The sequence below is a fragment of the Neoarius graeffei genome, chromosome 15, assembly GCF_027579695.1.
Source record: "Neoarius graeffei isolate fNeoGra1 chromosome 15, fNeoGra1.pri, whole genome shotgun sequence".
Lineage (NCBI taxonomy): Eukaryota > Metazoa > Chordata > Actinopteri > Siluriformes > Ariidae > Neoarius > Neoarius graeffei.
The window spans coordinates 74401425-74414587 of NC_083583.1; the positions used below are offsets into that span (position 1 = coordinate 74401425).

Sequence of the window (13163 nt, forward strand, 5' to 3'; positions counted from 1 at the left end):
CAAGGCCATCTGTGTACAACAGAAAAAAATAAAATAACAAAATGCGTCTGGAAAAATCCCAAGGGAGTCTGGAGCCAGAATTGTGACGTTATCTGCGGAAGCGCCAGCAGGCTGTGCGAGCTTTGCACGGTTTAAGTGCACAGCCTGTGTAGACCAAACGCTCCCATTTCTCTCTCATTGTCCGGTCTTTTGGAAAATGATGAGTACTAATCCCATCATGATTCATGTTGCTACAGCCTCCTATGATACATCTGTTAACCATTTTAATAATTATGTGAGAACGTTGAAGAAATTTGCAGAAAACCACCAGGTTGTTTTCTCATAAACAAACCAGCGCTGACAGAGGATTCAGAGGGCGGCGTCCCGCAGATGACGTCACGAAAATCAATGTTTCCCGGGAAATCCAAATGCCAAGTTTTTTCAGAGGCGGACAAATTCGCCTCAAATGGCTTGATTTCAACTGAATTTTTCTGGTATAGCGCAAGGTAAAAAACTTGCACAAAATGCAAAATGTGACAGATATTTGACCAAAGTTTAATATAAAATAGGAGAATTACATTGATCTTGCTCCTGAATTTACCCGTGATATGCCCTTTAAGTATGGGGGACAAAAGTTGGTCAAGAAGTTGCATGAGCTCTTCAAAGCAATTTGAAGAGTTGGGTTCATTCTGCAGGACTACAACCCCGATTCCAAAAAAGTTGGGACAAAGTACAAATTGTAAATAAAAATGGAACGCAATAATTTACAAATCTCAAAAACTGATATTGTATTCACAATAGAACATAGACAACGTATCAAATGTCGAAAGTGAGACATTTTGAAATTTCATGCTAAATATTGGCTCATTTGAAATTTCATGACAGCAACACATCTCAAAAAAGTTGGGACAGGGGCAATAAGAGGCTGGAAAAGTTAAAGGTACAAAAAAGGAACAGCTGGAGGACCAAATTGCAACTCAGTAGGTCAATTGGCAATAGGTCATTAACATGACTGGGTATAAAAAGGGCATCTTAGAGTGGCAGCGGCTCTCAGAAGTAAAGATGGGAAGAGGATCACCAATCCCCCTAATTCTGCGCTGACAAATAGTAGAGCAATATCAGAAAGGAGTTCGACAGTGTAAAATTGCAAAGAGTTTGAACATATCATCATCTATAGTGCTTAATATCATCAAAAGATTCAGAGAATCTGGAAGAATCTCTGTGCGTAAGGGTCAAGGCCGGAAAGCCATACTGGGTCCCCGTGATCTTCGGGCCCTTAGACGGCACTGCATCACATACAGGCATGCTTCTGTATTGGAAATCACAAAATGGGCTCAGGAATATTTCCAGAGAACATTATTTGTGAACACAATTCACCGTGCCATCCACCGTTGCCAGCTAAAACTCTATAGTTCAAAGAAGAAGCCGTATCTAAACATGATCCAGAAGCGCAGACGTCTTCTCTGGGCCAAGGCTCATTTAAAATGGACTGTGGCAAAGTGGAAAACTGTTCTGTGGTCAGACGAATCAAAATTTGAAGTTCTTTATGGAAATCAGGGACGCCGTGTCATTCGGACTAAAGAGGAGAAGGACGACCCGAGTTGTTATCAGCGCTCAGTTCAGAAGCCTGCATCTCTGATGGTACAGGGTTGCATTAGTGCGTGTGGCATGGGCAGCTTACACATCTGGAAAGACACCATCAATGCTGAAAGGTATATCCAGGTTCTAGAGCAACATATGCTCCCATCCAGACGAACTCTCTTTCAGAGAAGACCTTGCATTTTCCAACATGACAATGCCAAACCACGTACTGCATCAATTACAGCATCATGGCCGCGTAGAAGAAGGGTCCGGGTACTGAACTGGCCAGCCTGCAGTCCAGATCTTTCACACATAGAAAACATTTGGCGCATCATAAAACAGAAGATACGACAAAAAAGACCTAAGACAGTTGAGCAACTAGAATCCTACATTAGGCAAGAATGGGTTAACATTCCTATCCCTAAACTTGAGCAACTTGTCTCCTCAGTCCCCAGACATTTACAGACTGTTGTAAAGAGAAAAGGGGATGTCTCACAGTGGTAAACATGGCCTTGTCCCAACTTTTTTGAGATGTGTTGTTGTCATGAAATTTAAAATCACCTAATTTTTCTCTTTAAATGATACATTTTCTCAGTTTAAACATTTGATATGTCATCTATGTTCTATTCTGAATAAAATATGGAATTTTGAAACTTCCACATCATTGCATTCTGTTTTTATTTACAATTTGTACTTTGTCCCAACTTTTTTGGAATCAGGGTTGTACAAAGATGCCTCTATCAAGTATCTTTACAAAAACAAAGGAAATCGGCTTGTCTGTGATAACCATTGTGGAATATCTCTCCTTTCCACAGCTGGTAAGATCTTGGCCAGACTCATTCTTAATTGAATAATCAAACATATTGTTGATGGCGGGCGGCACGGTGGTGTAGTGGTTAGCGCTGTCGCCTCACAGCAAGAAGGTCCTGGGTTCGAGCCCCGGGGCCGGCGAGGGCCTTTCTGTGTGGAGTTTGCATGTTCTCCCCGTGTCCGCGTGGGTTTCCTCCGGGTGCTCCGGTTTCCCCCACAGTCCAAAGACATGCAGGTTAGGTTAACTGGTGACTCTAAATTGACCGTAGGTGTGAATGTGAGTGTGAATGGTTGTCTGTGTCTATGTGTCAGCCCTGTGATGACCTGGCGACTTGTCCAGGGTGTACCCCGCCTTTCGCCCGTAGTCAGCTGGGATAGGCTCCAGCTTGCCTGCAACCCTGTAGAAGGATAAAGCGGCTAGAGATAATGAGATGAGATGAGATTGTTGATGGCATTTATCCAGAATCGCAGTGTGGCTTTCGGTCTGGCCCCAGTACCATAGACATGATCTTTTCTCTTCATCAGGTTGCTGAGAAAGTCAGGAAAAGAAATCAGGAATTGTATTTGGTGTTCGTTGACCTAACCTCCAGCTCAGTGCTTCACACCTCCATGCATAACACAGAGCACTCAGCTGTGCTCTTCTTTCTCCTTCAACAAAGGACAAGTCAAGAGGGTACTGAGTAAGATGAAGGCGAGAAAGGCTGCAGGTCCTGATGGCATCAGCCCTGGGCTCCTGAGGCATTGTGCTGACCAGCTGTGTGGAATAGTGAGGGACATTTTCAACTTGAGCCTGGAACAGGAAAGAGTGCCGGTCCTTTGGAAGATGTCGTGTGTAGTTCTGATACCAAAAACTGCACACCCCACTGAGTTAAACGGATATAGACTAGTGGTGCTGACCTCTCACCTGATGAAGGCTCTGGAAAGACTTGTTCTGGCACATCTCCACACACTGGTGGGGCCAGCTATGGATCCCCTGCAGTTTGCCTACCAGCCAGGCATTGGGGTGGAAGATGTGGTCATCTACCTGCTTCATAGATCTCTCTCTCTCTCATCTTGAAAAGGCAGAACGCACTGTTAGAATCATGTTCTTTGAGTTATCCAGTGCCCTCAACACCATCCAGCCAATTCTTCTGAGGAGTAAGATGGAGAGCGCAGGGGTGGACCATCATCTTACCTTGTGGACTATGGACTATCTCACAAACAGACCACAGTATGTGAGACTAAAGGACTGTGTCAGACACCATTCTTTGCAGCACAGGGGCTCCACAGTGGACAGTCCTGGCCCCATTTCTGTTCACACTTTACACTGCGGACTTTAGATACAATACAACTACCTGTCATCTACAGAAGTTCTCTGATGACTCTGCTATTGTGGGCTATATCCTAGATGGCGATGATGATGAGTACAGAGAACTGACAAGGAACTTTGTGGTCTGGTGCCAACAGAACTTCCTCCAGATCAATACAAGTAAAACCAAAGAACTGGTGGTGGATTTCCACAGGATGAGGTTCTCTTCACCTACCCCAGTGAACATTCAGGGAAAGGACATTAAGATCATTAGGAGCTACAAGTACCTGAGTGTTCATCTGAATAATTAACTGGACTGGACTGATCACACACGCCCTGTACAAGAAAGGTCAGAGCAGACTCCACCTGCTGAGGAGGCTCAGGGCCTTTGGAGTAAAGGGTCCACTTCTGAACTCTTTTTATGACTCTGTGGTGGCATCAGCCATATTCTATGGAGTTGTCTGTTGGGGAAGCAGTATCACAACAGCAGAGAGGAAAAAAACTGAACAAACTGATTAGGAAGACAGGATCTGTCCTGGGCTGTGCACTGGACTCAGTGGATGTAGTGGGGGAGAGAAGAATGTTGGCCAAGTTGTCATCCTTAATGGCGAACACCTCCCATCCACTGCAGGAGACAGTAGCAGCACTGGGCAGCTCCTTCAGTGACCGGCTCCTCCATCTGTGGTGTGTAAAGGAGAGATATACCATAGCAGCTCCTTCCTCCCTACTGCTGTGAGGCTGTACAACTGGCACCTCACCAAGCACAGCACCAGACACTCCTCACAATAATCAACAATACTGTCCAGATCACTTCTACATCCATAGAAACCCCTCTGAACGTATACTGTGTGCACTGACTATCAGCATCAGTACCTTACAGCAAACTGCTAGCTACACCTGGTTAAAATGGCTCTTGTGCAATATACCGACTTACTTGTGCAATACTACCTGGGTACTACTGGTAATAATACCTGCGCCATACTTACACGTGCAATACCACCTTTGTAATACACTTATGTTAGCTATATATCTGCAAACCTGTTAATTTATGCAAATTTGTTAATTTTTTTATCTCTAAATTTGTAGTTTATATATATATCCTTTTTTGTATACTTAGTACTTTTGCACTACTCCTTCACTGCCTTATCTTTTTCTGTTTATATATTTTGCTGCTGTAACAATGTAAATTTCCCCTTGTGGAATAATAAAAGGCTATCTTATCTTATCTAACTAAGGTCTTTGACACTGTAAACTGAGAGGCTGTCTGGAAGGTACTCAGGAAACCTTTGTTATACCCGACAAAATACTTAACATCATTTCCCTTCATTGGGGGATGAAAGCTGCTGTTTTGTTGGATGGGGAATTTTCAGATTATTTTGACGTCATGAACGGCATAAAACAAGGTGGTGTCATGGCTCCGGTTCTTTTTGCAATTTTCTTTTCTGCAATGCTGAAGCATGCCTATGGTGATATGAACAAAGGTATGAGGATGCAATTTCATACAAGTAGTGGACTTTTTAACCACCAGAGGTTCTGAGATAAAACACTCTGAGATCTAGCATGATTCATGATCTACTCTTTGCAGATGAAGCAGCACTTGTTGTGATATTATTCGAAGAGGCTCAGGAACTCGTAAATCATTTCTCCATCGCTAGTAAAACTTTCAGGCTTACTATCAGCTTAAAGAAAACTGAAGTTGTCCACCAACCACCCCTACACCCAAGCAAATAAGAGATGTCAAACAAATACCATCATTTCACCAGTTTCCATCCACCCCTATTAAGATAGAGGGAAAGAATCTCAAATACGTGAAGTGATTTACATACTTGGGCAGCAAAATGAACTCAAACACATCCCTTGATGACAAGATTGTCCATCGAATTGCCAAAGCCTCTAGTGCATTTGGCAAACTCCGTCATCATCTCTGGAATGAGAGAGGCATAAGTCTAGAAACTAAAATCAAGGTCTATAAAGCCATTGTTCTCACCACCCTTTTGTATGGATCAGAATCCTGGACTCCATATCACACATAAATCAGCTGGATGTGTTCCACAAGGGTTGCTTTCATACAATCTGTGGGTCCCCACTTGAAGACAAGATCTCGAATGCTGATCTATTCACTCAGTGCAAAATTGGCAGCATTGAGACTTTCCTCATGCAATCCTAATTACGATGGGCTGGCCATGTCATCAGAATGAGTGACCTAAGGTTCTCATGTACAGTCAGCTATACAGTGGTAAAAGGAATGTAGGAAGGCCATGGCTTAGGGAAAAGGACAAGCTGAGGAGCAATCTTGAAGCTGTCTGCATACCATTTAAGACCTTTGAGCAGGTGGCCCTGGACCGAAGGGAGTGGAGAGTGAGTTGTCATAATGGTATTAAAGCTTTTGAATCCAGCCATCTCCAACGGCTGAGGGAGGGAAGAGCGAGGACTAAAGCATCCACACTAGTACCAGCTACCTTATCTCGTAACCCGCAGTCTTGCACCCTATGTGGCCTTGTTTGTAAGTCTTTGGTGGGACTTAAGTGTCACGTCAGACGTAGTCATCCGCCTAACTGACTAAGCTAAACCTGAAGGACTGATGGACACTCATACATCAAAATTGACGGGAGAGTCCATCATCTCTCCATGATTGCTATTCTTTTTTCTCTACTTTCAAATCTCATTTGAAGACATTACTTCTATGAACATTTCTCTTCCTTTCTTACTGTTTAGTCTTTTTTCCCATCCCTTTTGTAAAATGACCTTGGGATTGTGAAAGGCACTATAGAAATTGAACTTTTATTATTATTATTATTATTGGTCTGGGTATGTTGACAGGTGTGTAACTGGTGCTGTAAACGGGGAAATAAACACATTTGCTCTTTAGTCAGTAAGGATGTATGTTGAATTATATTTTTATTATTACTGCTTTCCTTTTGGTTGCAAATATGCTGGTGATGTGCATCAAAATGTTTCATTTCATCAAAGTTGACATGCACTAATGCATCATTATACACTGTTAAGAATCTGAATGAATCACGCAAACACTTTTAATCAGTATCAATTTCTGTACTTACAGGATACATGTTGAATGTTTGAATCAATTAAAACTGGAAACCTAAAACACATATTGTATTCAGGTAAAGCTGTAATGAAAACTGGATTGAAAATATATTGTACCGAGACATACTGTATTTTGAGTTTTGCTCATCATTACACCCCTAATACTTCAGCAATATACACACTAATAATAAAAATAAACAATCAGAAGTTAGTTATTTCTTTATTTTACTGAAATAAGTCAGAAGCGCATACATAGAGTTCAAACTCCATCAAAATCCCCTTTTACGTCCATATCCGATTGGATCATATGTAGCAAGTAAATACGATTCAACTCACATTTTTGCAAATCAGTTTAGATCTGACTGCTCTGATCGGATTTCAGGTGGGGTTTTTTCATGCCACAGAAAGTTCACATTTATATCACACGTACAGGAAGCATGCTATGCACAGAGCAGCGAGGCCTCTCACGCTGTCTCACAAGCACTACTTCACCACTACTACCTCTGCCATCTCTCATCGATGCAATTATTATGTGCAATAATATAGGCCTTAAACTATTTTTATACATACAGTGGTGCTTGAAAGTTTGTGAACCCTTTAGAATTTTCTATATTTCTGCATAAATATGACCGAAAACATCATCGGATTTTCACACAAGTCCTAAAAGTAGAGAAAGAGAACCCAGTTAAACAAATGAGACAGAAATATTATACTTGCTCATTTATTTATTGAAGAAAATGATCCAATATTACGTATCTGTGAGTGGCAAAAGTATGTGAACCTTTGCTTTCAGTATCTGGTGTGACCCCCTTGTGCAGCGATAACTGCAACTAAATGTTTGTGGTAACTGTTGATCAGTCCTGCACACCGGCTTGGATGAATTTTAGCCCATTCCTCCGTACAGAACAGCTTCAACTCTGGGATGTTGGTGGGTTTCCTCAAATGAACTGCTCACTTCAGGTCCTTCCACAACATTTTGATTGGATTAAAGTCAGGACTTTGACTTGGCCATTCCAAAACATTAACTTTATTCTTCTTTAACCATTCTTTGGTAGAACGACTTGTGTGCTTAGGGCCGTTGTCTTGCTGCATGGCCCACCTTCTCTTGAGATTCAGTTCATGGACAGATGTCCTGACATTTTCCTTTAGAATTCGCTGGTATAATTCACAATTCATTGTTCCATCAATGATGGCAAGCCATCCTGGCCCAGATGCAGCAAAACAGGCCCAAACCATGATACTACCACCACCATGTTTCACAGATGGGATAAGGTTCTTATGCTGGAATGCAGTGTTCTCCTTTTTCCAAACATAACGCTTCTCATTTAAACCAAAAAGTTCTATTTTGGTCTCATCCGTCCACAAAACATTTGTCCAATAGCCTTCTGGCTTGTCCACATGATCTTTAGCAGACTGTAGACAAGCAGCAATGTTCTTTTTGGAGAGCAGTGGCTTTCTCCTTGCAGCCCTGCCATGCACACCATTGTTGTTCAGTGTTCTCCTGATGGTGGACTCATGAACATTAGCATTAGCCAATGTGAGAGAGGCCTTCAGTTGCTTAGAAGTTACCCTGGGGTCCTTTGTGACCTCGCCGACTATTACACGCCTTGCTCTTGGAGTGATCTTTGTTGGTCGCCCACTCCTGGGGAGGGTAACAATGGTCTTGAGTTTCCTCCATTTGTACACAGTCTGTCTGTCTGTCTGTGGATTGGTGGAGTCCAAACTCTTTAGAGATGGTTTTGTAATGTTTTCCACCCTGATGAGCATCAGCAACACTTTTTCTGAGGTCCTCAGAAATCTCCTTTGTTCGTGCCATGATACACTTCCACAAACATGTGTTGTGAAGATCAGACTTTGATAGATCCTTGTTCTTTCAATAAAACAGGGTGCCCACTCACACCTGATTGTCATCCCATTGATTGAAATCACCTGACTCTAATTTCACCTTCAAATTAACTGCTAATCCTAGAGGTTCACATACTTTTGCCACTCACAGATATGTAATATTGGATCATTTTCCTCAATAAATAAATGACCAAGTATAATATTTTTGTCTCATTTGTTTAACTGGGTTCTCTTTATCTACTTTTAGGACTTGTGTGAAAATCCGATGATGTTTTAGGTCATATTTATGCAGAAATATAGAAAATTCTAAAGGGTTCACAAACTTTCAAGCACCACTGTACTTATATATACAGAGTCTACCTGTAATGTGCAATTTTTCCGAGCCTCTCAATAAGGCAATATTTCTATACTTTTTCATGGTAGAAAATACAAATAGCCCTCTGTATTTAATCTTTCGTTTGTCTAATTTTTATTTCAGTTTTATTTGTTATCTGTATGACATTTTCTTGCTACTGTAACACGTGAATTTCCCCGATGTGGGATGAATAAAGTGAATCTAATCTAATCTATTTTTATAAAACCTGCATTTGATTCTGCAAATGAAAATGTTGAAGATGCAAAGTTGAGATCACACCATACTTTAATACATTACACATAAACATCACATGGGTCAGCTGCAGATTTAAAAATACTTTTTTAACAAAGAATATATTTTGAGGATCACAGCTGTTGGCGAGGGAATGTGTTGGCTCCAGAGAAATCTCATTATCTGTTCACATTATCAGGTCATCACAGGGCTGACACTTATGGCCATTTTCCACTACCCTTTTTCAGCTCACTTCAGCTCGCTTCAGCTCACTTCAGCCCGACACGGCTCGCGTTTCGACTACCAAAAACCAGCACGACTCAGCTCGCTTCAGCCCTACTTAGCCCCTTAAACTCGCATTGTTTTGGAGTGGGGCTGAAGCGAGCCAAAGCGATCCAAGTGAGGCTGGGGGCGTGAGCAGACACTCCCCTGTGCACTGATTGGTGAGGAGGAGTGTCCTCACATGCCCACACACGCCCCGCGAGCGCGCTGGGATTTGTAAACACCGCAAACCCGGAAGGAGAATAATTACGAATTACGAGAATTTCTGAAGCCTTATGCGCCTCGCCTCATCTATACGCTCTTGCCAGTATCTGTCCGCGTTGTCGGTGACAACAAGCCACAGCACCAAGACCAGCAACACTAACGACTCCATGTCCTCCATGTTTATTGTTTACTATTCGGGTTGTGAGACTACTGCTTAAAAGATCACTGATGTCACTGTTTGCGCTGCTTAACGACATCACCTGACGTCCACCCACTTTCGCTAACTCCACCCAATGTGTCCACCCACTTCCAGCCAGCACGGTTCAGCGCGGTTGTAGTCGAAATGCAACTCCAACAGCCCCGCTCAGCTCGACTCAGCACGGCACGGCTCAGCCCGACTCAGCCGCGTTTGTAGTGGAAAAGCGGCAATAGACACGGACAACCATTCACACTCACACCTATGGTCAATTTAGAGTCACCAGTAAACCTAACCTGCATGTCTTTGGACTGTGGGGGAAACTGGAGCACCCGGAGGAAACCCACACGGAGAACATGCAAACTCCACACAGAAAGGCCCTCGCCGGCCACGGGGCTCGAACCTGGACAGTGGCGGCTGGTAGTCTTTCAAACAGGGGAGGCTGGTCGGTTATGATATTTCCAGATTTTAAAAGAAAAAACACATCAATTTTGCCCATACTCTTGCCTCTGATCTGGATCTGGCTGATTGTTGGCAGGGTCACAAACTGTGAAATAACAGGTTCTTTTGGCCCATTAGCCTACTGTCCAATATACATGATGGTGGTGTTGGGGGGGGAGGGGTATATTTTAACATTTTATATTTTAAAATTGTGGTATGTTGTTTAAAAATTGATCATTATTGAAAGCAGCTCTTTGTCAGGAACCTCAGCAGTAACAGCAGAGTGTTCTGGAATAGGCACAAGCACTGACCTTGGGGAGCCAAACATAGAGCTGGGTGCCACACATTTCATTCAATGGCACTTTCCCTATATTTTACTTATTTTGACTGAGAAACGTTTTATTGACAATTTTGATAACCCTTCACTTTTAATCCAGGTCTGTAGTGTGAAATGTTCTCGGCTGTGTTTTTGTTTAAAAATGTTTTCCAAATTGTAGCTGTGTTTAATTCATATCCAGAAAAATATATATTCCAATATAATATACTCAGCATAAACATTTTAAATAGATTCTATATTTTTGGTCCAGGCAGCACGGTGGTGTAGTGGTTAGCGCTGTCGCCTCACAGCAAGAAGGTCCTGGGTTTGAGCCCCGGGGCCGGTGAGGGCCTTTCTGTGTGGAGTTTGCATGTTCTCCCCGTGTCCGCGTGGGTTTCCTCCGGGTGCTCCGGTTTCCCCCACAGTCCAAAGACATGCAGGTTAGGTTAACTGGTGACTCTAAATTGAGCGTAGGTGTGAATGTGAGTGTGAATGGTTGTCTGTGTCTATGTGTCAGCCCTGTGATGACCTGGCGACTTGTCCAGGGTGTACCCCGCCTTTCTCCCGTAGTCAGCTGGGATAGGCTCCAGCTTGCCTGCGACCCTGTAGAAGGATAAAGCGGCTAGAGATAATGAGATGAGATGAGATGAGATTTTTGGTCCATCCATGACATATTACTAAAGTAGCCTATTTACTGTTGTTGATGTGGGTCACTTGCTATTAGCCAATTCACTTTCTCGTACCAGGAGAGCTGAAAGGAACGAGTATTATTTCCTACCTTTTTCACCAAGTCAATTTGAGGCATTGGTCTACCCTGCTCTTTAATTTTAATTTTTTCCTCGAAAAGAAGACTGGCAAATGGCTTCGCCAAAAGTAAATCAGCAATGCTTGGCATCCGTGCGCAGCTTTCTTGCTAGCTGACTAGCCCCCTCAAGTTCAAATTCAGTCACTCAAACGAAATTTCTGGAACTAAGATAGCAAACTTGACAACACTATATTTACACTTTATTTACAATGAAAATATATACAAACTAAAAAAGCTGGTAGAAACCGTATGTAATGAATGAAATCAAAATGTAAGCTGATCTCTTACAATACACCACAGCACTTGCGAATCCGCATGGGACTGAACTGAGATTCACCGCTGCCTGTCTATATTTGAAACGAGCTGTCAATCAAAGAAAATATCCGATCGCTTTCACCAATCACCAGTCTCCTCGCGGAAACTGCCATGTCCCTCCCACTGTGAGGCTGGGAGTCCGGTGGGCGGGCGTTTTCGCAGTATTTGTCCAATTACCGTCTTGCATTTTGAGATTGAAAAGCGCATAGCTCCCAAATGCCATTGAAGTCCACTGAGGCTGGGAGTCCGTGGGAGTCCGTGGGCGGGCGTTTTCGCAGTATTTGTCCAATAATCGTCTTGCATTTTGAGATTGAAAAGTGTAGAGCTCCCAAATGCCATTGAAGTCCACTGAGGCTGCGCTGCATCACGCTGTCACGAGGGGGAAAAACTCACGCACACATTAGGCGAACTAGGGAAAGTTGTAACGGAATGATTTCACACTGTAGTTGGGTTGAGCACATATATTTCTATGATTCTGGATCTGAAATAGCAATGTTATAAGGTCGGCTATAAGATAAGCCTAGCGCAATTCATCCTACACGATGTTCGTCATTTTTAGAGGAGGCTGAGCCTCCCTCGTTGTCTTAGAGCAATCGCCCGTGAACCCGAACCTTCTTGCTGTGAGGCGACAGCGCTAACCACTACACCACCATGCCGCCCAGCTCCAGAGAAATCTACAGAGAAATTCTTCAGAAGAAAACCACTTTGTGCTTTATTTAATTCTTGACTAAATTCATCATCATGTCATGTACAATGTTGAATGATGTTAGGATTGTTGTTTAAAAACATTAAAAACAACTTACAGAGCCTTTATCTTAAGTTTTTCTTTTTGCTAATATCATTAGCGGTTTATATCATAGAGTTTTGTAGCATCAACTTTTTTTCCTTTTGCATTCAGGGTGTCCAGTAAATCAGTATGGGCTACATCGTCATCTTTGTAACATCCTGTACAATCCTCAAGCAGTTTATCCATAATTCCTAGTCAACCTCCATGTTAGCTGTTAGCATGCTCATCACCTTATTTCCTCACTTTCCCTTCTGTAATCGGATGGATATTCTGCATGCTGCATGAACAGGGCTTTAAAAAATGTAGTTTCATAGCGTATTATGAAATATTTTATTTATTTTCATAAATTGCTTGTCCACTTGCCAGAGTTAATTGTTGTCTCTTAACAGTTTATATCTGATAGCATTTTTCTCTTCTCCTCTTCCTCCTCCTCCTCCTCAATAAAACACATCTTTAAAAATGTATATTAGGAAATGTGATGGAAATTATTTTAAATGTGATCACAGTTTAATTTTCAAGAATGAGACTTAATCCTTTCTCCGTCTGTCTTTCTGTCTCACTGTCTGTGCAGGGTTCTATGCAAGACGCCAAATTAATCTTTTCTTCCAATGGCTACATTATGCAGTGCCCCAGCCTCAATCGCAGTAAGTGCACTTTTGGCTTTACAGCAATTACAAGCTCAC

General features: G+C 42.5%; 1 protein-coding gene across 1 annotated transcript in view; it reads left to right on the forward strand.

Moving 5' to 3' along the window:
• Nucleotides 1-13163, forward strand: part of LOC132899744 (protein kinase C-binding protein NELL1-like) — a 528774-nt gene that overhangs the window by 229580 nt on the left and 286031 nt on the right. The window contains exon 6 of the mRNA XM_060941854.1: nucleotides 13052-13124. Coding sequence (XP_060797837.1) covers nucleotides 13052-13124 — 73 coding nt within the window. The remainder of the gene's footprint in view (nucleotides 1-13051; nucleotides 13125-13163) is intronic.